At 54.0% G+C, this 27,252-nt stretch overlaps 1 protein-coding gene across 4 annotated transcripts; it reads left to right on the top strand.

The window, feature by feature from the left end:
* The first annotated feature begins 16 nt into the window (after positions 1-16).
* Positions 17-24,810, top strand: CAD (carbamoyl-phosphate synthetase 2, aspartate transcarbamylase, and dihydroorotase). 4 transcript variants are annotated; one of them, XR_009566286.1, is made up of 45 exons: positions 17-347; positions 587-726; positions 2,901-3,030; positions 3,899-4,041; positions 4,216-4,357; positions 4,544-4,715; positions 4,922-5,107; positions 5,279-5,391; positions 5,713-5,858; positions 6,116-6,247; positions 6,619-6,852; positions 6,978-7,199; positions 7,399-7,587; positions 7,821-7,945; positions 8,126-8,256; positions 10,930-11,042; positions 11,287-11,531; positions 11,748-11,994; positions 12,361-12,459; positions 12,640-12,864; positions 12,950-13,132; positions 13,357-13,575; positions 13,851-14,018; positions 14,631-14,813; positions 14,933-15,037; positions 15,473-15,712; positions 15,959-16,040; positions 16,341-16,507; positions 16,673-16,837; positions 16,979-17,110; positions 17,332-17,533; positions 17,901-18,091; positions 18,186-18,326; positions 18,538-18,639; positions 19,019-19,115; positions 19,743-19,787; positions 19,895-20,064; positions 20,175-20,249; positions 20,771-20,983; positions 21,189-21,314; positions 21,513-21,668; positions 21,754-21,855; positions 22,038-22,132; positions 22,245-23,127; positions 23,597-24,809. XR_009566286.1 is itself a non-coding variant. In XM_030858143.2 (44 exons), the coding sequence occupies exons 1-44, from the start codon at positions 266-268 to the stop codon at positions 22,345-22,347; spliced, it is 6,678 nt and encodes a 2,225-aa protein (XP_030714003.1). In that variant the 5' UTR covers positions 17-265; the 3' UTR covers positions 22,348-24,810. The 4 variants fall into 4 exon arrangements, 1 of the variants encoding a protein (XP_030714003.1); XR_009566287.1 differs by having other exon boundaries at positions 22,245-23,788; positions 24,564-24,808; XR_009566288.1 differs by having other exon boundaries at positions 24,564-24,807.
* Positions 24,811-27,252: the final 2,442 nt, after the last annotated feature.

The raw sequence follows: 27,252 nt of genomic DNA, 5'->3' as shown, positions 1-27,252 counted from the left end.
CCCAACCCTTTCGCTGCCCTGGCCCCGCCCCTCACGTTCCTAGCCCCGCCCCTCACGCCGCCAGCTGCCCGCGCCGCCGCAGTTTGCCGCCGCCTAGAGCGCTTGGGCTCCTGCGCGGTCCACGCCGCCCTTGATCCAGACACCGGCGCGGCTAGCCACGTGGACCGAATCCGGGCGCGCCGTCCTCACGTGGTTCTAGCATCCGCTGGGGCTTGCTGCGTTTCCCGCTTCTCTGTAATCACCCCGGCTTCTGAGCTCCGCTCCCATGGCGGCCCTGGTGTTGGAGGACGGGTCGGTCCTGCGGGGCCAGCCCTTTGGGGCCGCTGTGTCGACTGCCGGGGAAGTGGGTAAGCAAGTCCGGGCTGGCTGCCGACCTCATCCCACTCTCTGCTGCCCCTCTCTGCCCAGCCTGCCCTGCCCAGACCCCGCCATTTTCCCGCCTGCACACCCCCTCCCCCGCCATTCCCCAGCCCGGCCCCTTTTATCCCTGACGGTCAGGGCAGCCTGCACTGGGGCATTATCCTCGCTCGGGGCAGTGCTCCGAAGAGTGCCCTGCCTAAGCCCCAGCTCTGCCTCTTTCTTGCAGTGTTTCAAACCGGTATGGTCGGCTACCCCGAGGCCCTCACTGACCCTTCCTACAAAGCACAGATCTTAGTGCTGACATATCCTCTGATTGGTAACTACGGCATTCCCCCAGATGAAGTGGATGAGTTCGGACTCAGCAAGGTAGCCACATCCAATGCTTTCTCTACATTCCTTTTCAAATCAGTAATTGTTAACTGTTAGTGAAGACACTGACATTCCTCTAGGCATTCTGGAGAAAGCAGGTACACACTAAAGTGATAGACAAGCACTCTGCAGGGTTTGTTAGGTAACACCTTGAGAAGCACAGAGTGCTGGAGGTGAAGGCGAAGAGTCTGGGCTCTAGTAAGGAACCAGTGAAAATTTTTTAGCAGCAGAGTGATGTGATGGGAGCAGTGCTTTAAGAGTGCGTAAATTAATGGGAAAGAGACTGGAAACTAGGGTCACACCCTTCTCAGTGATGGTGGGTCACAGTTCACCTACCAGACCAATGAAGTTGATTGTCATCTAAACCTGCTTTCCTTACGTTGCCTCATTCTTTACCACTTTTCAGTAGAGTTCTTACAGTATGTAGATAAGAAACTCAGTTTCCTTCTCAGTGAGGTTTCTCCTATTCCTCCTCGTCTGGAATTTGGAAACTAAGTTGCCCTCTGAGAGTTCAAGTAATAAAAAAAAAAAAAATCAACACAAGTTAATTTTAGAGCAGCCATAGCCTCCGGTGCAGTATTCCTCAAAACTCACTTTGTCCTAATTCTAGGGTTACTGAGCCTTTAATTCTTAATATGCTTTCCCTGTCACCCTGACACTTGGAAAAGGAAACTCTAAGAAAGAGAAGTGCTTGGTATTCCTGGAAGAACCATTCCTCATCACATAAATTCACTGCATTCTGTATAAATTCACTGCATTCTAGCTTATAATGCACTATCTTGGTTAATTGACCTAAGTCTTCAGCTTTGTCAACTCTAGATACATGTCAAAGTTGAGTTTATACACTTGCAAAATTGAGGCCCTGACAACCAAGGTGAGTAAGGCCTCCTGGAGCCACCAGCCCACCACGGATGCTTCTGCAGCACATATGCTATAAATGCACTTGTCCATGTGCAGACACCTAGCCATGGAGGGTTCTGCCAAACTAGCCTTCAGATCCCATTCATCTTTCTTTAAACCTTCCACCACTAAGCAGATGTAGTTTAAATATGCCACTTTCTCCTAGATAAACAATCTGTTTCTCTACTTAGTTATTATAAACTTATCTATCGAGTAGCAAATTTACATTACCTTTTTTCTTTTAATTTTTTTAAAAATTTATTTTATTTTCGACTGTGTTGGGTCTTCGTTGTTGCATGCAGGCTTTCTCTAGTTGCGGCGAGCGGGGGCTACTCTTCATTGCGGTGCACAGGCTTCTCATTGTGGTGGCTTCTCTTGTTGCGGAGCACGGGCTCTAGGCGCTCGGGCTTCAGTAGTTGTGGCTCACGGGCTTAGTTGCTCCGCGACATGTGGGATCTTCCCAGACCAGGGATCGAATCCTTGTCCCCTGCATTGGCAGGCGGATTCTCAACCACTGCGCCACCAGGGAAGCCGTACATTACCTTTTTTTTTTAATGATAATCCCTTACGAAGTGGGGGGTGGGGTGGGGTGGGGGTATAATGCCTGGTATTGCACCCTGAAGCTTTGTTTTTATTTAGTAAGGTATTGTGCCGCTGCCTATTCTACACTATGTTTTTATCACACCCTGTGATTATGATATTGTTTTATCTACGTTACTTTATTATTTTCTGGTTCCCTAGGTAGCAAATTAACATTCTGAAAACAGGACCTTGTCTTTTTTTATGCTCGTGCTCCTCCCCCAGCATCTGTTATAGTGCCTGGCACCAGGTGGGCCCTCAGTAAACGCTGACTACTATCATGTGTCAGGTACCTTGCTCTTGAGTTCATAGTTCGCTGATGAAGACATCTGGACACATTTGTAATACAATGGAAATAGCAAGTCAAGTAGAAACAAAGTGAACTTAGGTGAGCTCTAAGGAGGAGACACAAGCTGCAGTGGGTGAGAATGGGGGTGACTTCATGGAAAAGGGGATAGAAGAAAAGGAAGGGAAAAGGAAAATGTCATTTCAATTACTAATCAGGCACCCCAGGCCCACGTGTTCAGTGTTTCATGCGGGGGACAGCATTGCTGATAAAAGGCAAAAGCATGAGGTGCTTGGCATGTTAAAGGAACGACAGGTCATTGAGTGTGGCTGGAGTACAGGGTCCATGGCCCTGCAGGAAGGTGTGTGGCCCTGGGCTCCTCACAGTCTCCTCCTCCCATCGACAGTGGTTTGAATCCTCGGGGATCCACGTGGCAGGACTGGTGGTAGGAGAGTGCTGCCCCACACCCAGCCACTGGAGTGCCACCTGTACCCTGCATGAGTGGCTGCAACAGCGTGGCATACCCGGCCTACAAGGTATGGTGCAAGCACAGGGGTGTCTGAGTGGAGCACAGATACCCAGATGGAAAGAATCAAGGACTCTGTGGACGCTTGGGACTTGAGTCCAAGATTGTGATACAGTGTACCTGATTCCAAAGCTTTAGACTGGGGGCTGGAGCTGGGGGAAGGAACTGAGCTCTCACTCAGATGGAAAATTTCAAACATGCAAAAGGAGAGAATAGGATAATGAACCCCCAGCTTCATCAACTCAGGGCTAAACTTATTTCATCACCACTACTACAACTCCCAGATTATTTTGAAGCAAATCTCAGACATAATATCATTTCACCCACAGAGAGTTCAATAGCTGTGAAAAAAAAACCCTTGTAAAAACATGATCACAGTAACATTACGGTAACCTTTTAAAAATTAACAGTAATTCCTTAATATCAAATATACAAGGAATGTTTCAAATTTCTCCAACTTTCTGATTTTTTAAAAACTTTGTTTATTTGAATCTGGGTCTACGCAAGGTCTGTACATTGCACTTGGTTGATAATCTTTACTCTTTGGGCCTTGTAACCTATTTGACACAAACCGTTGATTTTCCTTTAGAATACCCCACAGTCTGCATTTTATTGATTACATTCCTGTATTGTCATTTAGCGTGTTCTTTTGTTCCTTGGTATTATTTTCTGTAAACAGATCTGGAGTGGTGGTTCAATTCATATGTGATATTTGGGGGCAAGAGTACTTCATGGTAGGGTACTTCCAGCAGGATAGCCCGGGATTTTTGATGCCCATGGAACAGTCACAGTGTGTGACTCAGGCTCTGAAATGGAAGTCTGACGTCATGCGTGACTGCGTTGGGGGAGTGATCTCTCAGAGTCTGCTGTTTGGGCAGGAGTGGACACTCGGGAGCTGACTAAGAAGTTGCGAGAGCAAGGGTCTCTGCTGGGAAAGCTGGTCCAGGATGGGACGGAGCCTTCAACCCTGCCGTTCTTGGACCCCAATGCCCGCGCCCTGGTGCCGGAGGTCTCCATTAAGGTACAGAGGTAGAGTGGGAGAGTATCCCAGACTAAGCACAGTAGTTATATTCTGCCCATACTGAGGGGTGAACACTTGAGGGAGAACCAGAAGAGGCCTCCAAGGTAGGGATTGTTGTGTGTGCACATTATACCTACTAATCACAGCTGTCAACCATCGCCCTTTATTCCTCAGGTCCCACGGGTATTCAATTCAGGGGGCACCCCTCGGATCCTTGCTTTGGACTGTGGCCTCAAGTATAATCAGATCCGATGCTTGTGCCAGCGTGGGGCAGAGGTCACTGTGGTACCCTGGGACCACGCATTAGACAGTCAGGGTGAGTAGCTTAGGTCTGTACAAGGTGACAGACAAACAGCATGGGTGGAAGGTCTGGCCCTCGGTCCAGTTGCTGAAAGTCAACATGAGCTGCAGGGAAGAAGGTGGAGATAAGGGCTTTTGCTCTAGTGGTGTTTCTCTCTAGTTGAACCACGGGTTTTGACATCATCTTTTCTGCCCACTCCAGAGTATGAGGGTCTCTTTCTGAGTAATGGCCCTGGCGACCCCGCCTCCTATCCCAGCGTGGTATCCACACTGAGCCGTGTCTTATCTGAACCGAACCCCCGACCTGTCTTTGGGATCTGCCTGGGACACCAGCTGTTGGCCTTAGCCATTGGGGCCAAGACTTACAAGATGAGGTGGGACTTGTGGGGAGAGGAAGTGCCCACACCTCTGACATGATGAGGTGTGGGGAGTCTTGGGACTGGGAGTAGAGTTGGTGTTCATTAGTGTTGAAATAGGAGTGCGGGTTGTTGAGAATCGTGAGATCAGCAAGAGCTGGGTTTGGTACAGTAGTGAAGGGAGGGTGAAAGGGGCCTGTGACTCAGTACGTTTCCATCTCCAGATATGGGAACCGAGGCCATAACCAGCCATGCTTGCTGGTGGGCTCTGGGCGCTGCTTTCTAACATCCCAGAACCATGGGTTTGCTGTGGAAACAGACTCACTGCCAGCAGGCTGGCTTCCTCTTTTCACCAACGCCAACGATCACTCCAACGAAGGCATTGTACATGAGAGCCTGCCCTTCTTCAGGTGAGCCTGGGTGGTTCTGGCATGATGACTGGATCTGTACGGCTTTGAAGCCCACTGGGACTTGAAGATCAAAAAGTAAAGTGCAGCAGTGGCCCCCGTCACCTTTCCCACTACCTACCTCCAAGGCTGCCGATGATGCTGGCAATTTTTGTGATCCACTCTCTTCAACAGTGTCCAGTTTCACCCAGAGCACCACGCTGGCCCTTCAGATATGGAACTTCTTTTTGATATATTTCTGGACACTGTGAAAGAAGCCACCACCAGGAACCCTGGGGGCCAGACAGGTAAGCACTTGAGTAGAACTGGGTTGTGGATCTAAGAATGGGCTCCAGGAGAGGCATAAGATGGACCTGTCTCGGGAAACTGATAGGTGTTTGGGAGGTTAGGCGGGAGGGCTGGAAGGCAGTCAGGCCAAGATGATTCATGTATGCTTCTTCTATTCAAAGGAACCCAGAATCACAAGTCCTGGCTTCTTCTGGTCCTGCCTCTGCCACTCGTTAGAGGCATGACTTGTTCTTGATTCTTCTGTAAAGTGAGGGGTTAATCTAGATGACCTCTCGGTCTCATTCAGCTCTAACACTCTATGACTTTCTTTGCCTCCATAGTTCGAGAGCGGCTGGCTGAGCGCCTCTGTCTCCGTGGGATTCCCACCCCAGGCTCTGGGCTTCCACCACCACGAAAGGTTCTGATTCTGGGCTCAGGGGGCCTCTCCATTGGCCAAGCCGGAGAGTTTGACTACTCAGGCTCTCAGGTAAAGCACGTGCGTCCCTGACCCTCTGGGTGTGTGGCCCTCAGGAGCAGACAGGGCTGAGGCATGAGCATTAGTTGTAGGGAGGAAGTGACCCAGGAGATCTGGGGAATGTGCAGAAAGGTGAGGTGGTGAGGAACAGAAGTGGGTTTTTAGGGACTGAGAGTCCAGGGAGGGGAGAAGAGGAAGAGAAATACTGGTCTAAGACTGAAAATCTTGCTTCTGCATTCGAGGCCGATATGCCCTTTTTGTCCCCCTAGGCGATCAAGGCCCTGAAGGAGGAGAACATCCAGACGTTGCTGATCAACCCCAACATTGCCACCGTGCAGACCTCCCAGGGGCTGGCTGACAAGGTCTATTTCCTCCCAATAACGCCTCACTACGTAACCCAGGTATGACTCGGGTGAGGCTAGACTGAGGAGGGGACCCACGTGGGCAGGGGGATCCTGTGTCACTCTGGGTTTTTTCAACTTCTCTTTTTTCTTTCTTTTTTTTTTTTTTGCGGTACGCGGGCCTCTCACTGTTGTGGCCTCTCCTGTTGCGGAGCACAGGCTCCGGACGCGCAGGCTCAGCGGCCATGGCTCACGGGCCCAGCCGCTCCGCGGCATCTGGGATCTTCCCGCACCGGGGCACGAACCCGCGTCCCCTGCATCGGCAGGCGGACTCTCAACCACTGCGCCACCAGGGAAGCCCTTTCCAACTTCTTAGATCCACTCCCTAACCCCAGGGTCTTAATGACTATTATTCCTCTCTCCTCCCTCAGGTGATACGTAATGAGCGCCCAGATGGCGTGTTACTGACTTTTGGGGGCCAAACAGCTCTGAACTGTGGTGTGGAGCTGACCAAGGCTGGGGTGCTCGCTCGGTATGGGGTCCGGGTCCTGGGCACACCCGTGGAGACCATTGAGCTGACTGAGGATCGGCGCGCCTTCGCCTCCAGGATGGCCGAGATCGGAGAGCACGTGGCCCCCAGTGAGGCAGCAAACTCTCTTGAGCAGGTTCGGGGCATGGTTGGGGTGGACAGGTGTTGTTTCCTTGACGTCGTATTCTCTCCGGGTCCAGGAGCCCTCCGCGCAGCGCGTAGTCAAGGCCTGATCCGTTTGTCCGTCTCTGCTCGTTGCAGGCCCAGGCAGCTGCCGAGAGACTGGGGTACCCCGTGCTGGTGCGTGCAGCCTTTGCCCTGGGGGGCCTGGGCTCTGGCTTTGCCTCTAACAAAGAGGAGCTCTCTGCTCTCGTGGCCCCAGCTTTTGCCCATACCAGCCAAGTGCTGGTAGACAAGTCCCTGAAAGGATGGAAGGAGATTGAGTATGAGGTGGTGAGAGACACCTATGGCAACTGTGTCACGGTGAGTGACGGAGGAGGGGCATAGCATCAGGCAGTATGAGCCCTTGTAAGAGCCGGGGTCCAGCTGATATCTTTGAGAGTTCGATGTCCCTCAGACCCAGGATGGGTGCGTCTCCAGAGGCAACAGGACCCTGGGATGCAGCCTTCTGCCTCTCCTGACTCCCTTTGGCAGTGACCACTCTGGGACTCTCCCTTCACAGGTGTGTAACATGGAGAACCTAGATCCACTGGGCATCCACACTGGGGAGTCCATAGTGGTGGCTCCAAGCCAGACGCTGAATGACAGGGAGTACCAGCTACTGCGGCAGACGGCCATCAAGGTGACTCAGCACCTTGGAATTGTTGGGGAGTGCAACGTGCAGTATGCCTTGAATCCTGAGTCTGAGCAGGTGAGAATCTAGGCCGTGGGGCTGATACTGTAGCTGTTGGACTGCCTTCCATAATTTTGGGGCCTCTAGGCCAAGAGGCCCTTTAACCCTACAGACCCTGGAGTAGAAGCTGGGATTATCTTCGGTAGGGTCGGAGGATGCTGCTTTATTTTCCTGCCTTTCTGAGACCTTTCCTAGGCAGGCCTTCTAAGCCAGTTATCTGGTAACTCTTTCTCTGTTCTCTCTCTTTGCAGTATTACATCATTGAAGTGAATGCCAGGCTCTCGCGCAGCTCCGCCCTGGCCAGTAAGGCCACAGGCTATCCACTGGCCTACGTGGCAGCCAAGCTGGCTTTGGGCATCCCTCTACCTGAACTCAGGTACAAGGGTTGGGGAGAGATCAGGGAGGAAAGGTGGTGGGGAGCTTAAAAAAACACGTATGGGACAGGGAACGTGGAAAGGACGTTGGCCTGGATGTGTGGGATGGAGAGAACTATCTGGAAGCTCACCATTTACATCTCCTGCTCTGTCCTCTGGCACCCTCACCCGATGGCTCCCAGGAACTCGGTGACAGGGGGAACAGCAGCCTTTGAACCCAGTCTGGATTATTGTGTGGTGAAGATTCCTCGCTGGGACCTCAGCAAGTTCCTCCGTGTCAGCACAAAGATTGGGAGCTGCATGAAGAGTGTCGGTGAGAGACACACCCCAGGAGCCCCCTCCCCGGATCACCTCATGGGGTCCCACATGTCCCAAGGATCTAGAATGTCATAGAGTCAGTTCCTTGGCATGATCTTTCAGCTCCTATATGAGCAGCTTCTTGGGAACACGGTTTCTCAGAACTAATATTTCCAACTAAGATAGCAGTCCTCCTCAGGGGCGGGAATCAAAGACATCTGGAAATCTGTCCGAATACACATGCTACCTCCACTCCCCAGATGGCATGTCAAAAATCTTGGGATGGGGTGATAGCCATTGGACTGTCTCATTTCTCTCATGTTACGAATGAGTAAGCAGGTCCCACAGAAGGAAAGTGTGTGCCTGAGTAAAGGGCGGAGCCAAGAACTGAAAACTAGATCAGTTGCTAGTTGCTTATGTTCCTCTGTTTACAGTATGTTGCCTGTCATGGGTGAGACCAGTTCCATGAAACTCCACGCACAGCACTTCATGGCATTTTGCCCATGGCCTCGTCACTAGGCTGTTAATACAGTGACAGTTTGTTCTCCACGCTTGTTTAAATACTGATTGCTTCAGGGAAACGACGACTGCTGTTTTCCTATGAACACTTCTAAGGCCAAGTCAGCGCAGTGGCAGCCACGCTGAGCGTGTCTCCTTCTCTGGGCACTTCCTGCCATGGTCACTAAATGAAATGTTGTTTAATACAATGTCTAAGATCAGAGCAGGACATCAGACACCTTTTCATAAAAACAGGGACACTTAGTAATGAATAGTGAATGGGCATGATGGTCAGCCTCCAAGCAGTGGAGAGCGTGCTGGGATTGAGTTAGTATGCTTCCTTATACTGACCCTTTAAATTGCCTTGGTTTGTCCTGCAAAGCATTACCATTAAAACAAGCATGTGCATGTACCAAAGTGCCACCAGCTAAGGGTAAGAGCATTTTGCTGTGTTCCAGATTTTCCATTAAGAGCAATAGTAGCCTTTAAACACGTAAGTCTAAGCTCAGATATGATCTCAGAATGTTTAGAAATCTTACAGGACTGCCAAGTTGTTCCTTCTGGAGATGAATTTCTGTTAACGTAAAAATTATAATAAACATGGGAATGAAGCCATAAATTGTGGCTAAAAGAAGTGGATTGAAAATAGGACAATCAAAAATTGATTCCTAGATGAGACATCTAAGTATCTTACATCTATTTGAGTGTTCTTGGAGTGTGATCTGCCATGGTCACTTTTTGTAACTTTTATTATACAAGTAAGATACATGAATCATTGAGAAATTAGAAAAGATAGTTTAACCAAAGAAGAGTCATCACCTGTAATCTTGTCATACAGAGATTAATTTGGGGATATGTGTGATTCCAGGATTTTTCTAGGCCTGCATGTATTAGTGCATTGGGTTTTTCTTTTACCCAGAATAAAAACTTTTATAATATAACCACATTACAAAGGAATTGAGCAAAATCACTCATCCACTTACTTAACATTACTGGTACCATCTTGACGTTTTAAAAATTTTTTTAAAGAAACAAATGTTAGGATTGTAAACAGAAAAATACATTTGGTAAGGAATATTTGAAGACCCTAGGGTAAATTGTCAGAGGACATGAACAGAACTTTATAGAATGGGAAATCAATAAGCAGGGCTGGGGGATGGGGGAAGTTCCCTCTTTTTAGTAGTTATAAATCTAGTTAAAATGAGATAATAATTTTTGCTTATTAGCAAAAACTTTTAAATGATTATACACATTTCTTAGAAGATTGGTTAAATTTATACTTTGTATTGTAAAGCGCAGACTTCTATAAAGCCACTAATACTTATCAAGGGCCAGAAGATTTATCTTACCTATTGCCCACGCACTTCTGGAAATGTATCCTAAGGAGATAACCTAAAGCACGGAAAACATCACAGCCTCACTTAGAATGATGAACACGTCAAAACTAAATGTCTTACAGTAAGTGAGCAGTTACATTATGGTAAATCATACAGGAGTTAAACGGCTGGTAATAAAGTGATATAGAATGTGGGAACAAGCTTACCATGAGGGAAAAAGCAGGATAGAAGTTGTATGTGTACTATAATCATGTATAAAACATATTTGAAAAAAGTCCAGGAGGAAGTACTCTAAAGTGATAGCTGTAAATGTGATTAGCTCTGGATGGATTTATAGAGTGATGGGATCATCTTCCTGTTACCAGACTTTTAAAAAGTTTTAAAGGGTAAGCCAGATCCCAAATGGTATCATCACAATATGAATAAAGCCAACCGAATAACTGGATAACCCAACGGGTGGGTGGGGCCTCTGTGATACAAGTGCAACATGTTCCAGTATCCACATGCCCATTGTAGGCATTTTAGTTTCATTTCACTAATAAACACAAAACATGAAAATGGTAGGGAGAAGAGGTGCAAGTGTAAGATTCTCAATGAAACACCATAAATCCCACAACCGTGGGACTTGACTGTAAACTACAGACATTCTGGGGACTTCCCTGGCCATCCAGGGGTTAAGACTCCAAGCTTCCACTGCAGGGGTTGCGGGTTCGATCCCTGGTTGGGCAACTAAGATCCTGCAGGCCACAAGCTGAGGCCAAAAAAAAAAACAAAACAACTACAGACATTCTGGGCAGCACGCCCCCAGCTGCCTCTGCCCTCTGGCCCTCAGTGCTCACATGGTATCCCTCCAGGTGAGGTCATGGGCATTGGGCGTTCTTTTGAGGAAGCTTTCCAGAAGGCTCTGCGCATGGTGGATGAGAACTGCGTGGGCTTTGATCACACAGTCAAGCCCGTCAGTGACATGGTAAGCGGCTCCCCTTCCCCTGGCAGTACCCTCGGGACGGACCCTGCTTCTCTCTGTCCCCAGCCCCTGAGCTTGCTGCCAGTAGTACTAGCAGCAGTCACTGGCGGACCTTTGCTGTGTTTTCACTTTGCTGAGAGTTCGGTGACTTCATTTCTCATGTTTCATTATTCTGAGGACGTATCACTAGATTTGTTTCTACAGATGGGGAAGCGGAGGCTTAGCTTGTCTGCCCTCTCCCCGTTAGGAGCTGGAGACTCCAACAGACAAGCGCATCTTTGTGGTGGCAGCTGCCCTGTGGGCTGGCTACTCGGTGGATCGCCTGTACGAACTTACTCGCATCGACCGCTGGTTTTTGCACCGAATGAAGCGGATCGTAGCACACACCCAGCTGCTGGAGCAACACCGTGGACAGTCTCTGCCCCTACCCCTGCTGCAGCAGGCCAAGCGCCTCGGCTTCTCAGACAAGCAGATTGCCCTCGCAGTTCTCAGGTCAGGGATGGCGGGGAGGGCCTCGGGCTGAGAAGTGCCGGGCAGAGAACCTTTGTACCAGCGAGGGGCCCTCGGAGGGGAGGATGTGGGGAGCTTTGGAGGCCCCTGACCTTCAGCCCTGGGAATTGTCCTCTCTGATCCCTACCTGGGATCTCCGCCCTCTACTTGGTCCATACCCCACTCCCAGGGCCTACGTTTCTGACCCTTCTTCTTCAGCACAGAGCTGGCTGTTCGCAAGCTGCGTCAGGAACTGGGGATCTGCCCAGCGGTGAAGCAGATTGACACAGTTGCAGCTGAATGGCCAGCCCAGACAAATTACTTGTACCTGACATACTGGGGCACCACCCATGACCTCAGCTTTCGAACGCCTCATGTCCTGGTCCTGGGCTCTGGCGTCTACCGTATCGGCTCCAGCGTCGAGTTTGACTGGTGTGCTGTGGGCTGCATCCAGCAGCTCCGAAAGGTCCAAGAGCTAGTCTTTCCTATGGTTTTCTCTGCTGTTCTAATCAGCTTTGGCAGCTGCCTTCCACCCACACTCAACCCTGGCGCTTTCTAGTCATTGCGGCACCTTAACATCTATTACAGGGCTTTGGGTTGGGGGGGTCCCCTTAAGCCGTCCTGTGCCTCACATGTGGTTCCTCTCCAGAACTCTGTATCTGCTTTTCCGACAGCTTCATTGCTGGTCTGACTTCCCTCCCAAGGCAGCCGTCCTGTACAGCAGTTTCAGAGACAGCTGAGGCGGTGCTCTCTGGAGTACTGCTTTGGCTTTACCCTCTCGGTGCTCTTCTTCCCATCTGATTGCTGAATGTCATTCCCCTCGCTGTCGCAGATGGGGTATAAAACCATCATGGTGAACTACAACCCAGAAACAGTCAGCACCGACTATGACATGTGTGACCGACTCTACTTCGATGAGATCTCTTTTGAGGTGAGACGGGTGAAGGCTGCCCGTTAGCCTGGGAGGCCAGTCAAGTAGGAGTAGCTGACGGACCTAAGACTCTTTAGAACTCGTGGGGTTTGAGGGTGAAGGCTGAAGAGCAGTGAGCAAGAAGACTCAGACCCCTGAGCCTGCCCGCTGCCGCCACCTGTCTCTCCTCCTGCACCGTAGGTGGTGATGGACATCTATGAGCTAGAGAACCCCGAAGGCGTGATCCTGTCCATGGGCGGGCAGCTGCCCAACAACATGGCCATGGCTTTGCATCGGCAGCAGTGCCGGGTGCTGGGCACCTCCCCTGAAGCCATCGACTCGGCTGAGAACCGTTTTAAGTTCTCCCGGCTCCTGGACACCATTGGTATCAGCCAGCCTCAGTGGAGGGAGCTCAGTGACCTAGAGGTGGGCTGGGGCCTGGTGGGGTCTGGAGGCTGGACGACGTCACGGGTGAGTGTGAGCAACCCAGCTAAGCTCCCTTTGCCCTTAGTCTGCCCGCCAGTTCTGCCAGACCGTGGGGTACCCCTGTGTCGTGCGCCCCTCCTATGTGCTAAGTGGTGCTGCTATGAACGTGGCTTACACCGATGGGGACCTGGAGCGCTTCCTGAGCAGTGCGGCAGCTGTCTCCAAGGAGCACCCCGTGGTCATCTCCAAGTTCATCCAGGAGGCCAAGGTGGGAGGCTGCAGACAGGTCTCTGCAGGCAGGCTCCCAGCCTCAGAGGCGACTCCCCTCTCTGGTCCTACAGAAGTTTGTAGGCACAGGGGGCTGGATAGGACGGGTTGTGCCAGGGCTCTTAAAGGAAGGGAAGCTTCCTGCAGGGGCGAGCGGGAGAAGAAGATGGCCCTTGCTCTACATCACATTGCCCTGCACGCCGCCCACCCCCCACCACCCACTAGGAGATTGATGTGGACGCTGTGGCCTGTGATGGTGTGGTGGCAGCCATCGCCATCTCCGAGCACGTGGAGAACGCAGGTGTGCATTCAGGTGATGCCACGCTGGTGACCCCGCCGCAGGACATCACTGCCAAAACCCTGGAGCGGATCAAAGCCATCGTGCACGCCGTGGGCCAGGAGCTGCAGGTCACAGGACCCTTCAATCTGCAGCTCATTGCCAAGGTAGTAAGAGGGGGCAAAAGGCAGGGACCAGAGGTCCGTGGTGCCTCCTTGTTCTGTGCCGGCCCTGGCGCCAGGGAGCCCTCATCGGAGGAGGAAAGCCTGAGGGGCAGGGTCACAGCTCGAGCCCACAGTATTGTCAGGGTTTCTAATAGTCACCCTGCCCCCTGTCCCGGGTTGATGACCCACAGAACGATGAGTGGGGGGAAGAGCCAAGGTCCCTGGGATGGTGTCACAAGCCCACCTGTGGAAGGCCCGACCAGTCCCTCTCTGCCCAGGACGACCAGCTGAAAGTCATTGAATGCAACGTGCGTGTCTCCCGCTCCTTCCCCTTCGTCTCCAAGACCCTGGGTGTGGACCTAGTAGCCTTGGCCACGCGGGTCATCATGGGGGAAGAAGTGGAGCCTGTGGGGCTCATGACTGGCTCTGGAGTCGTGGGGGTAAAGGTAAGGAGGATTGAAGCCCGAGGTTATCAGTCAGCGGGGAGGCAAATAGTGGAGGGAGTTCATCTCCTGCACAAGCTATATGTCAGTCGGCATATAAACCAAGCACCTCCTGTGGGCAAGGCCTTCCTGGGCCGTCAGGGCAATAAGATGGTCTTTGTCTCTTAGGAGCTTCCACTCTAGTGATGGGAGGCAAGAGAAGTCGGGTCCAAAAACAGCTTGTTTCTAGAACAGTGTGTGATAAACCTGCATAATAGAGATAAAAACAAAATGCTAAAGGAGGTGCGACTTCCAGAGAGGGTGGTGACCCTCAAGAAGGCTCAAGAAAAGAAGTGGTATTTGGAATGAGCCTTGGAGGACGGTCAGGATGTGAGATTTGAGATTGGCCAAGCTTGTTGAGGAGGTGTTCCGAGGCCAGGGAGTAGCCTCGTGGAGACCGAGGGGAGCCCGAGCATGTTTGGGAAGCAGCTGATGATTGGTGGGTTCACGTGGAGCCGCACAGGGAAGGCTCACCCCGCTGTCTGGAGGAGGCCGAGAGAGGGGATTGAGGCCCCCCCACTGGTGCAGGATATGGGCCTATCACGCCTGGGCCTCACTCACCTCCTGCTCTCTCAGGTGCCCCAGTTCTCGTTCTCCCGCCTGGCGGGTGCTGATGTGGTGCTGGGTGTGGAGATGACCAGTACCGGGGAAGTGGCTGGCTTCGGGGAGAGCCGCTGTGAGGCCTACCTCAAGGCCATGCTAAGCACTGGCTTTAAGATCCCCAAGAAGAACATCTTGCTGACCATTGGCAGCTATAAGGTACAGAATCCGGGGGGTGCCTGAAGATGGGGGGACAGATGGCCTTGGCTCCCTGGGCCAGGGCTGACCTTGAAGTGGAAGACGGGAGAAACACAGCCTCATCCTCCTTCTTGGTTCAGAACAAAAGTGAGCTGCTCCCAACTGTGCGACTGCTGGAGAGCCTGGGCTACAGCCTCTACGCCAGCCTGGGCACTGCTGACTTCTATACAGAGCACGGTGTCAAGGTATGGGCTGCTCCTGCCCTACCCCACGCTGCCCACTCTCCAAGGGTGTGAGAGCACCCAGGAATTCTCTCCCTGTTCGCCTGCTTTTCTTGTCATTGTATAAATTATATATTCCACGTAGAGCAGTAGAACATACAGAGAAGCAAAGAGAAAAAAAGAATTCCCTCATGACCTCCCCACCATTGTTAACATTTTGGCATGTTTCCTTCCAGAATTTTATCTTTCTGCGTGAAGTGTGGGCTCATACCGCAGAGTCCTTGGTAACCATAGTGTAGATGCCTTTCTTGTCAAGAAAAATGCTTTGCCTGTAGCTAAGAGAGGTAGCCTGGTCCCCATCCTCCTCATGGGCTCCCAGGCCACCTCTCCTCCCTTCCGGTTGGCCTTCCTGGCCCCTGCCAGGCTCGGGTTGGCCCCGACCTTGTCTCTGGGCCACAGGTAACGGCTGTGGACTGGCACTTTGAAGAAGCAGTGGATGGAGAGTGTCCACCACAGCGAAGTATCCTGGAGCAGCTCGCTGAGAAGAACTTCGAGCTAGTGATTAACCTGTCCATGCGCGGGGCCGGGGGCCGGCGTCTCTCTTCCTTTGTCACCAAGGGCTACCGCACCCGGCGCCTGGCCGCTGACTTCTCCGTGCCCCTCATCATCGATATCAAGTGCACCAAACTGTTTGTGGAGGTAACTGACACCTGGGTGCCGGGAAGGGGACAGCCAGCGTCAGTGGGGGAAGAGGGAGAAGTGAGCGTGCCCTGGGGCTGGGAAATCTCAGTACGAAACAGCTATGCTAGTGATCAAGTTTTGTGGCTGCAGAGAGAGAAGGTGGGTATAGAGAGGCTGAAGCCTGGTTTATGGGAAAACCCAATCCCTCTCTGCACCTCCCAGGCTGCCCTTAAGTCAAAGCTGACCGTGGTTCCCACTTTGCAGGCCCTAGGACAGATTGGGCCAGCCCCTCCTTTGAAGGTGCATGTTGACTGCATGACCTCCCAGAAGCTCGTGCGGCTACCTGGTAAGTGCATCTCTTGAGAGAACCTGGTTTCTGGACACTGGTAGAAGCTTGCATGGACCCTGGGTGCAGCACAGGATGGCCGTGGGGCCCACTCTGCCCTGGAGTGTACAGAGTGGGGAGGGCCCAGAATCTGCCTCACCCTAAGCTCTTTTACTCCTCCATCCACGATGCCCTTGACAAACCTCACCACCTCTCACTTGTATCGGTCGCTGCTTATTTTCCTGCCACCCCAGTTCACCTCCTTGATGCCCTGCGTGTCTCGGAATCTTCCTCTAATCTGCTGCCTCCGTGTTCTCCCAGGATTGATTGATGTCCACGTGCACCTGCGGGAACCAGGGGGGACACACAAGGAGGACTTCGCTTCAGGCACAGCGGCTGCCCTGGCCGGGGGCATCACCATGGTGTGCGCCATGCCTAATACCCGGCCCCCCATCATCGATGCCCCTGCTCTGGCCCTGGCACAGAAGGTGAGCCCTTGTTCTCCTGCTTCCTGGTGACCCCCATGCCCCCACCAGCCTCCCCCACCTCCCTGAACCCTGCTCCCTCTGCCCCTCCCCAGGGGCCCAGGCCATGCATGGGTGCCACGCTGGCACCGGTGCTGAGGGGCCTAATCTCAACTGTACCCTCTCCAGCTGGCAGAGGCCGGCGCCCGCTGTGACTATGCCTTATTCCTCGGAGCTTCGTCGGAAAACGCAGGGACCCTGGGTGCTGTGGCTGGGTCTGCTGCAGGGCTGAAGCTCTACCTCAACGAGACCTTCTCCGAGCTGCGGCTGGACAGTGTGGCCCAGTGGATGGAGGTAGGGGTGGGCAGGTGGGAGGAGGCAGCCAACCAGTACCTCCTGGCTTAGGGCCCCACACAGTGGGCTGGCAGCAGTGAGTCAGGAGCTCTGTGAGGGCTTGGGCTCTGCACGGTCCCGGAATGTTCTTCCTGCCCCCAGCACTTCGAGACGTGGCCGTCCCACCTCCCCATTGTGGCCCACGCAGAGCGTCAGAGTGTGGCCGCCGTCCTCATGGTGGCCCAGCTGACCCAGCGCTCGGTACACATCTGTCACGTGGCGCGGAAGGAAGAGGTGAGAGCCCAGCAGAGGTGCCCCTGTTGCTTTCCCAGTAACTCCAGGTGATCAGGGTAGTCCTTGGGGGCAGGAGAGGGGCAGGGCACGAGCAGGGGAGCCTGGAGCCCGTACCCAGCACATCTGCCCCATGACTTTCCGAGAGGGGAGGTGGGCTGCGGGGACTTTGCAGGGTGGGGCCTGGAGGGAGGCCTCCTCGAGGTCTCCCTGCTCTCCCCCAGATCCTGCTGATTAAAGCCGCAAAGGCACGGGGGCTGCCGGTGACCTGTGAGGTGGCGCCCCACCATCTGTTCCTGAGCCGCGATGACCTGGAGCGTCTGGGGCCCGGGAAGGGGGAGGTTCGGCCTGAGCTTGGCTCCCGGCAGGATGTGGAAGCCCTATGGGAGAACATGGCCGTCATCGACTGCTTTGCCTCCGACCATGGTGAGAGGGCCCAGGCCGAACCCCCTCTGCCCAGGCGGGCTCGTGCCCCATCCTCACGGGCAAGGACCTTGGGTTCCATGAAGATTGGGCCTTGATCTGGGTAGGATCCCAGCCTCTAATACAGTTCCTGGTCTGTCATAGGTGCTTGATAAATATTTACTAAAAGAACGAACGAGTAAACTGTAAATGAGAGAATGTGGGTGAAAGGGGTGGGCCCCCAAAGATGACAGCAGTCCCAGTTTCCCTACCTTCTGATTCCCAGAAAAAATTAGCATCGGGGTTGGTAGTGAGGCACCATCTTGGTGGCGTGCGTGACCTCTCGTGTGTGGAGGCGATCGGTTCCGAGGGTCATGCTCTCTTCTCCCAGCCCCCCACGCCGTGGACGAGAAGTGTGGGCCCCAGCCACCCCCCGGCTTCCCGGGGTTGGAGACCATGCTGCCCCTACTGCTGACGGCAGTGAGCGAGGGCCGGCTCAGCCTGGATGACCTGCTGCAGCGACTGCACCACAACCCCCGGCGCATCTTCCACCTGCCGCCCCAGGAGGACACCTATGTGGAGGTGTGGGGTTGAAGGCCGGGGGGCGGGGGCTCCCCAGCCCTGGGAGCCGTTCCACGCCGCAGCCCATGCCTGGCGTAACCCGTGACTCTGACAGGTGGATCTGGAGCATGAATGGACGGTCCCCAACCACATGCCCTTCTCCAAGGCCCACTGGACACCCTTTGAAGGGCAGAAGGTGAAGGGCACCGTCCGCCGTGTGGTCCTGCGAGGAGAGGTTGCCTATATTGACGGGCAGGTATGTGTGTGGCCCATGCTCAGGCCGGTCGTGACCCGCTCGTGCTATATTCTCCTCCCACCCCAGCACATCTCTGTGGTCCCACTACCCGTCCAACTGCCCTGGGTGTGGGTGGGTGCAGGTCCCCAGGGCATTTTTTTCTTCTCGCTGGCTTCCACCCCTTTAGGACCCCAGTCTGGCTCACTTGCCCGCCCCTGCCTTCTGTCCGCAGGTGCTGGTGCCGCCGGGCTACGGACAGGATGTACGCAAGTGGCCACAGGGGGCTGTTCCCCAGCTCACGCCCTCGGCCCCCGCCGCCAGTGAGCTAAACACGGTATGCGCGCTGCTTCGGGCTGGGGGGCGGGGTTGGGGGTACAGTCAGGCGTCGGGCTGGCAGCATTGGTGGTTCGGGGCAGTGGAACGTTCGTCACTTAACACTTAATATCCTCACCACCTACCCCCTCTACTGCAAAACATAGAATTAACTCTCAGTTTAGGAGTCTTCCCACAGGAAACACACCCCATTATTAACCCAAGCAGAGAGACGTCTTGGAGAGGCCAGTGGGCCCGCGCCTGTTGAGGGCAGCCCAGTGGGAGGCGGGGCTGAGGGGACATGATGGAGGTAGAATCCTAGCGGACAGGGAGCAGTTTGGCTTTTCTTGAGGGATTGAATTTGAGGAGGGTCAGGTCAGTACCCAGTGTTGTCTCTCCAGACCCCAGAGAGGCCCCGCCGGGGCATCCCAGCGCTTCCCGATGGCCGCTTCCACCTGCCGCCCCGAATCCACCGAGCCTCTGACCCAGGTTTGCCAGGTAAGAGGAAGGTCCTATGACGTGGAGGGTGGGGCCACCTGGACTTAGAGACGTGTCCAGATGGGCTCCTCTCCCCCGCAGTGTCCCAGGTGGGCTGAGGTTGGGGGCTTTGTGGCCTAGGAACTGTCCCAGCGCCCCCCAGCACCTCACCTCTGTCCACTTACCTTGTCCTTCCTGCTGCCCTCATCTGACCTGCTGTGCCCGCCTTTGCCTAAATCAGCCCGCCCAGCTTGAGGGAGGCATCCCACAGCTTCTTCTCACAGGCCCTTTTTTGTTGTGGGCAGCTGTGTTCCTCCGCCTGGGAGCTGGGATCCCATGGGGCAGCAGAGCGTGGGGTAAATCCAGGTTGTTGGTTGGTGTGAGCCTGGCCGTTCTCCCTGCCTAGGAGCCTTTTGCCAACTGGGAGGGTTCCGGGAGGGCACCACTGATCACACACAACAGCCCCTGTGGGAAATCACGTGTCCGTGCCCAGAGCTGCCGGTCCTTCCTGCCCTCACCTAACCTGCTGTAGCTACTGTGGTGTGAGTTGGTTTAACACAGACACTGTGGTCCGGAGTCCTGGGGAAGCGGGGGCTCTTCACACACCTCAGCCACAGGCTTACATCTGTCCTGTTGCCCTCTTTGTAGCTGAGGAGCCAAAGGAGAAGACCTCCCGGAAGGCAGCTGAGCCAGGTGAGAGATGCCCCGGAACACGCGCTCACCTTGGGGACCTCTCTGATCTGGCCTGGGTAGGAGGAACCCTCTGACCAGCCTCTTCCGCCCCGTCCCTCACTCTGCAGAGCTGATGGGAACCCTTGACGGCACCTGCTACCCTCCACCACCAATACCTAGACAGGCGTCGCCCCAGAACCTGGGGACCACTGGCCTGCTGCACCCCCAGACCTCACCCCTGCTGCACTCATTGGTGGGCCAACATATCCTGTCTGTCCAGCAGTTCACCAAGGATCAGGTGCCTGGGGGAGGGAGGAGGGGAACACCCAGAGCTTTGAGGACCTGGAGAGTCGGGGCTAGGGCCCCTGGGGGCCACCGCCTTTCCAGCTGACTTGGGATCTTTCTTAGATGTCTCACCTGTTCAACGTGGCACACACGCTGCGCATGATGGTGCAGAAGGAGCGGAGCCTCGACATCCTCAAGGTCAGGGTCAGGGCTGTGGGCTGGGGATCCAGGCCCGTGTCAGCAGGGCTGTGCGGTGGTCAGAGGGGTCTCCCTCCCCTGCCATAGGTCCCCTCGTGTGAGTCCACACCCTCCATAGGTAAGCCCTACTCTGGGAGGTCCTGCTCCTCTAGGCCGCCCCCACGCTTGCCCTCCTCCGATCGGTATTCAGCTGACTTGCGGGGCCCTGAGCACCAGCACACAGGCCCGCTGATCTGGTCACTTGATTGGTGCTGGTGTATTCGTGGGAGTGAAGTCTAGGGTATTTCCTTCTCTCCCAGAGAATGAATGTCTCGTTCAGACTCTTAACAATGGCTTTTTGGAGGCAGACCTTTAGCTCAGAGTGACACTATGGTGGAAATGTCAAGGCTACAACAGGTCATGGGAAGGTTTGGGGGACAGGGTTCTAGCACCCCTCTTGCGTAAGTTGGGGAGGCAGGCATCAGCCCACGCGCTCCCCAAGGTGAACACGTGTGTGCACACATGACTCCCACCTCCCCCAGGGGAAGGTGATGGCCTCCATGTTCTACGAGGTGAGCACGCGGACCAGCAGCTCCTTTGCAGCGGCCATGGCCCGGCTGGGGGGCGCCGTGCTCAGCTTCTCAGAAGCCACGTCCTCCGTCCAGAAGGGTGAATCCCTGGCTGACTCGGTGCAGACCATGAGCTGCTACGCCGACGTCGTGGTGCTGCGGCACCCCCAGCCCGGAGCGGTGGAGGTGAGGCCAGCCTGTGTGCCGGGGCAGGATTGATTTGGCTGGACCCAGGGACACGAGGGCCCTCCTGCCCACACTTCCTGTGACTGCAGGTCTCAGTCGGGCCAGATGGGTGCGGGGACCCCAGGAGGAGTGGGACTGCGGCAGGGAGTAGGGGTCCCTGAGACGCAGAAGACAGGATTCTCCTTCCTCGTCCCTGTGTTCACAGCTGGCAGCCAAGCACTGCCGGAGGCCAGTGATCAATGCCGGGGATGGGGTCGGAGAGCATCCCACCCAGGCCTTGCTGGACATCTTCACCATCCGGGAGGAGCTTGGGACGGTCAACGGCATGACGGTGAGGGTGGTGGCAGGGGTTGGAGGCCTGCCTGGTGATGGTCTGGAGAGGGGGACAGTGGGGAGGTGGTTTCTGCATTTCAGCGCGTGTTGCGCGCATTCTGAGGTCTACGTTCTGGTTCTGAGGCCGAGAGCTTTAAAATGGGGGTGCGGGTGTGCTCAGTCTGGGGGCCCTCTTGGTGACCGGCTTCCTCCCCAGATCACAATGGTTGGGGACCTGAAGCACGGACGCACGGTGCATTCACTGGCCTGCCTGCTCACCCAGTATCGCGTCAGCCTGCGCTACGTGGCGCCTCCCAGCCTGCGCATGCCCCCCGACGTGCGGGCTTTCGTGGCGTCCCGCGGCACCAAGCAGGTCAGGCCCTGGGAGCCCGTGGGGGACCTGGGCTGGGCGGTCAGTGCCGGCACCACACTCACCCTGGCTGGGCCTCACCCTCCAGGAGGAATTTGAGAGCATCGAGGAGGCGCTGCCCGACACCGACGTGCTCTACATGACTCGCATCCAGAAGGAGCGCTTTGGGTCTAGCCAGGAGTATGAAGCTGTGAGCACGAGGGCTGAGGAGAAGCCAGGGCTGGAGCTGCTGGGCATCCAGACTGGCAGCCGGGAAAGCTGGGTCCCTCGCTTGCGACAACTGAGTGCGAGGACGGGGGGTGGAACCCAGGCTCGTGGGCTCGTAGCCGCCCCTGCCCGGCCGTGCTCACGGGGCCCCTCTCTGCCTCGCAGTGCTTCGGCCAGTTCATCCTCACTCCCCACATCATGACCCGGGCCAAGAAGAAGATGGTGGTGATGCACCCCATGCCCCGAGTCAATGAGATAAGGTGACGTGGCGTGAAAATTGAGGATACGCTTGGGGGCGGGGTCTGGCTCTGGGAGTGCACTCAGTCCGTTCAGGCTGTCGTGGGCACATGGTAACCCTTCCTTCTCTTGCAGTGTGGAGGTGGACTCGGACCCCCGAGCAGCCTACTTCCGGCAGGCGGAGAATGGCATGTACATCCGCATGGCTCTGTTAGCCACTGTGCTCGGCCGCTTCTAGGGCCCGACCCCTCAGCCTCTTCTCAGGCCCAGCTGCTGGGCATGGAATCCGGTGCCCTCCACGGAGGCAGCACACTTAGTAGATGCTCTCGGGCATCCAGATAGGTCATGTGCTCATACGCACACACATGTGGACCACGCTTCAGACGCTGGACTGGACTGGAGCTGTCTAGCATGGGGGTGGGGCCTCTGATGCTGGGGCCCAGTCGGCCCCGTCTCCCTTATTGCACCTGAAATCTGTACTGTTACTTTTCCACTGACTTAGTAAAACAGCTGAGCTGCCTCTGGTTCTTGCTTCCTTGCATGTATCCTGGCTTCAGCAGAGGATGTTAAGTGTAATAGGCAGAGCTTTCTTCTAGAAAACGAGAATAGTTTCCCAAATACGAGAGCAGCCTTGCCGGGCAGGCTCATGTTCTGGCCAGGGGAGCAGCCAGTCCCCCATTTTCAGAGTGGTGGCTCTTTGGGGTTCTGGGCGGGAACATGCCATTCTACTGGTGCTCTCCGTGGCCCGCACTACACTGATAGGTGTCCAGCCCTCCTTCCTCAATTCAGGTGCATGAGTCGTGGTGAAGGGAGGGCTGAGCATCTGCGTCCTGCTAGCGGTGTTCATTATCCCGTAGGCCTTTTCTCTCCTCTGGTTAATCCTCTCCTCAGTGGCTGAGGTGGCCACTGCATCCTCAAAACCTCGCTCGGAGTTCTCCGGCTGCCGGTACTGGGAGGAGCCCCTCTTACCTACTATCCCTGGGAGCCCGCCTCACTGGACTTCTCAGCCTGGACTAGGGTAAGGGGGGCTGAGGAGCACTTCCGCTTGGGAACCCTGGGCTGGGGGCTGAGGTGGAGTAGCTCAGGTATCTGCACGCTAGCGCTTCTGTGGATCCTTCAAAGTGTGTGAGCTCTTCCATTTCATGAACTTGAGCAGCGTTACATTTCTGGATCCAGCAGGCTAACTTACACCCTCTGGGTACAAAGCACCATGTGCAGTGGGAGTATAAGGATGAACAAGGTAATTCTCATCCTCAACTTGAGGCCTCTTAGGTGGTGAGACATCCAGCGACTTCTACAGATTGAATTGGCACACGATGGTCCAAACTGCTCCAACATCATTCAGGAAGAACCTGCTTTGTGCAAAGAGCTATTAGCAAGTTGCAGGGATGGGAAAAGGAGATGGAACTCGTTTTTTGAAAACTTAGCACGAGCAGGAACTTTCCACATATATTTAATCCTATGCCAAACGTCCAACCGTTTTACAGACGCGACACACTCAGAAGATTACCAGGTGGCTTAACCAAAGTCACATCGCTAGGATTCACATATCAGGACCGCTTGACTTCAAACTCACCTTTCTGTTAAAAAGGAAGAAGTTATTTCAGGCTTTAAGGGCATTCAGAATCAGTGGGAGAGACAAGCCACACAAATCTGAACCACCAGAGAACAAGTCTCAGGTGTGTGTGGGGAGCTGGTTCTCAGAAGAGACCAGCACGGGTCTCCTGGTGTCACAAGGATCCCGGGGTTGGGGTTTGGGCTGGTTCCTGAGGAAGGGGCGAGCTGTGCCAGGTGGCTGGGAGGAGGGCGCAGAATCTTGCCGTCCAGCTTGAACATAGGAGTGGTAGTTCTGTGTCTGCAGCACAGTGAGGACGTACACCTAGACCCAGCAGGACCTTTCTGCTCCATATTGTCAGGCATATTGTTAGGGTTGAGAGTCTGATGAGCCAGACCAAGAGGTTTGGATGTAGATTCCAACAGAAATAGGAGCTTATAACCGCAGGCACTGTTTGAAGAAGGGTGGGACTAGGTATAACGTCTGCTCGTCTGGGTCGCTGAGCTGTCTCCAATCCCCCTAATGTTAGTCCTTCCCAGGCTTTTCAAACCCCTGACCCTGACGAGTTCTCCCTCAGGTACCTGGAGGACCTGGTTGGTTGGAAAGGAGAGCATCATTTCTAGAACGCTGCTACTCCTTTCTAGGACTTCAGTTACCCTTTTTATGCTATTCAAACAAATCAGAGATTATTTTCCCAAGTACTAGGAATCTGTCACACACAGATTCCCACAGAACTCAGGGAGGCTTGTCCTCAGCGGAAGCGGCGTTTGCTGCCAAGAGGCACACACATGCCACTCAGCTGCTAAGTGGTGGGAGGTGTCCCTGCCCTGACCCTTTCTTTGGCTCTGCTAATTGTAACACAGCTCTAAGTTGAATAAACTTCTTTCTCCTACAACCAGAAAGGAGATCTTATGACACTGGGAAGTAAAAAGAGACTCAGCAAGAAATGAAAACAGACCTTTAAAGAAAACACCCATGTGTGAGACTGTCCCACATTCATTAAGAAACACCCTCCTGTGCTCCATGGGATTATCGTTAACCACATAAAGTTAATAAAGTTTCCTGGTCTCCCTTCCTCCTGAGATACTTAAGAGATGTGATCTATTTTTTTTAAGTTAACATGGGTCTAATTATGTGCCAAGCACTGTTCTAGCACTTTACAACTATTCACATTCTTTTTTTTTTTTTTTTTTTTTTTTTTTTTTGCGGTACGCGGGCCTTTCACTGCTGTGGCCACTCCCGTTGCGGAGCACAGGCTCCGGACGCGCAGGCTCAGCGGCCATGGCTCACGGGCCCAGCCGCTCCGCGGCACGTGGGATCTTCCCGGACCGGGGCACGAACCCGCATCCCCTTCATCGGCAGGCGGACCCCCAACCACTGCGCCACCAGGGAAGCCCTTAACATTCGTTTTTACCTACTCTTGGATGAACTCTTTAAATATATTCCCCTGTGAAAAGAGGTCTGACCTAATGTATTTGCTTATTTCCTTGCAAAATAATTTCCCCCAACTCTTCACTGCCTATATCCTAGTGAAGAAGAAAATCCCTTCAAGACAGGTATTCCGCTTGGAGCTTGAGCACCCTCATCCTATTCCTGCCACTTGTCGCAATGACCTGCAACTGTGGGCCAGTAAGTCAGTGCACCTTAGGGCTTTAAGTTGAAAGGGTAGAGTTGGAAGTTGCCAGTGTAGCATCGGTAGGCATGTGTAATTCTGTGACGATATCCTGTAGACTGTGGGGGACCTTGCTGGTGATGGTGCGGGGTCGAGAATGAGTGCCAGAAGAGCTGGGGGTAGCAGCCATCCCACCATTAGGGAAGCCAGGTAGGATGTTGTTGCACTAGAAGCAGATGATGGCTGAAGAGAAGAGACGAGAATGGATGTTATAAAACACTAAGGATAGGAGAGTGAAGGGTGGCTCTGTGGGGTGGGCTCTTGAGGAGAACGGGGATGGGTACAGACCAGCTTGGGGTGGGAAAGGATGAATTGTTTGGGCAGGATACTGTTCAGCTGCTGTGGGACATCTCTATGGAAATGTCAATAACAAAGCTGGGGAATTGAAACAAGTGCAACAGAGGTAAATGCTATTTATATGTGATAACGTTACGTGCCCTGAGAACAGAGACGGTATTCACTGATGTATGCCAGGCACCTAGAAAAGTATTGAGCACAGAGTCGGTGCTTAATAAGCACCTGTTGACCGAATCATCAACGTAAAGGTAATGAAAGCTCTTTAAATTTGTGCCTCTGTATTATTCACCGAGAGAATGGGAGCAAAAGCTGTCAGCTAAAACCTGAACGTCAGAAAGGGTTGGAGAAGAGTTCAGAAGAAAGCCCTCAAAGAGGCCCAGAATCTCAGATATGTGAGATATGGGGAGAGGTGTGGACAGGATCAGATCCTGCAGGAGGCCACAGAGAATGCAGTCTGAGGCACAGACCCGGTCTGATGCTTTGTGCGTGGGAAGGTGGCACCATGTTCACGGGCTTCGTGAGGTATTGGCTGAGAAGCTGAGGGTTGTTTGCCGAGGAAAAAAGAGGTGTAGGGATTAGAACCTGAAAGTCTAGAAAAGGCTGGGAAAGCTGTGATGGATCCTCAGGAGATTCATAAAAGGGTCACCAAGCAGGGCTCAAAGGGGAAGCTAGACGTCGTGAGTTTGTGGTAGGGTTAGGCAGGCAATGCCCAGGCAGGGCCACGGCACCTCACCCACCTTGGAGGACCCTCTCTACAAATAGCAATTACTTCCTCCTTGACAGACTCCTGATCAGCTACCACCAAAGGGTGGTGCAGGTTTGCCCTGGGGAGTTAGCCCGGAAGGCACTGGCTTGCTGGCCCATGGCTGGGGGCCTGGGGACTAAGATGGCACCTAATGGGCCTGTATTGACCCCACGCCCGTTCCTTCCCCATCTTTGCATCCGTTCATTCCTTCACCAGCGGGCGTTCCTGAGAGTCTGCTAAGTGCCAGGCTGCGAGCTTGGTGCTGGGGAGGCAAACATGAGGAAAGCAGCGCCTTCCCTCAGGGGCCATAAGCAACCTGCAGGGCAACCTCACCCACTTGCTGTGCCTCCCAGAGGTCTTGTGTGACTGGGTCCTGATGTGAACCCTGCTCTGGTGCAGCAGGTGGGCGAGGTGGACCAGAGCCGGGAGGTGAGCTCTGGGCAGACTCCACGGTCAGGGAAAAGGCAAGTTTGCTGTTGTAACGTCTGAAACCTGTGTATTTTGGTAAGCTTTAGCTGTCTTTTAGTTCCTGGATTCGGTTCCCTTTTGTTTCTCCCTAGGCTTTTTGTCTACCGTCCTTTGAAAATTTATAGCCTATCTTGGTTGAGCCAAAGGGAACGAGAGAATGGAAATGGATGTTCAGACTGTTTGGGTCAGAGAGAAAGTCAGGGAGTAAACCCTGCCACCAGGTGCCATGGGCACAGCACCAAACAGGATAGGAAAACTCAAAAGGGGTGCACCTGGAGACCCACCTACGCAGAGCTTTCCTGTTCTATTCTGGGAAGATTTTAAGAATGGAAACTATTCTGTATCAGGAGCCTGCAGCCTTCCCTAGGATCATAGCTCTAGGCTAGGATGGGGGAGGCTGTGGATG

Source organism: Globicephala melas, chromosome 12, assembly GCF_963455315.2.
Source record: "Globicephala melas chromosome 12, mGloMel1.2, whole genome shotgun sequence".
Taxonomy (NCBI): domain Eukaryota; kingdom Metazoa; phylum Chordata; class Mammalia; order Artiodactyla; family Delphinidae; genus Globicephala; species Globicephala melas.
The sequence above is the reverse complement of the archived record's forward strand: the minus strand, read 5'-3'. Positions and strand labels throughout refer to the sequence as shown.

Bases quoted from the DNA above. Each gene is read 5' to 3' on its own strand.
- CAD (XM_030858143.2), top strand. From the start codon at position 266: ATGGCGGCCCTGGTGTTGGAGGACGGGTCGGTCCTGCGGGGCCAGCCC. The intron at 15,713-15,958 runs GTAACTGACACC...CCCACTTTGCAG, and splicing joins GCACCAAACTGTTTGTGGAG to GCCCTAGGACAGATTGGGCC. The intron at 21,315-21,512 runs GTGAGGGTGGTG...CTTCCTCCCCAG, and splicing joins GGACGGTCAACGGCATGACG to ATCACAATGGTTGGGGACCT.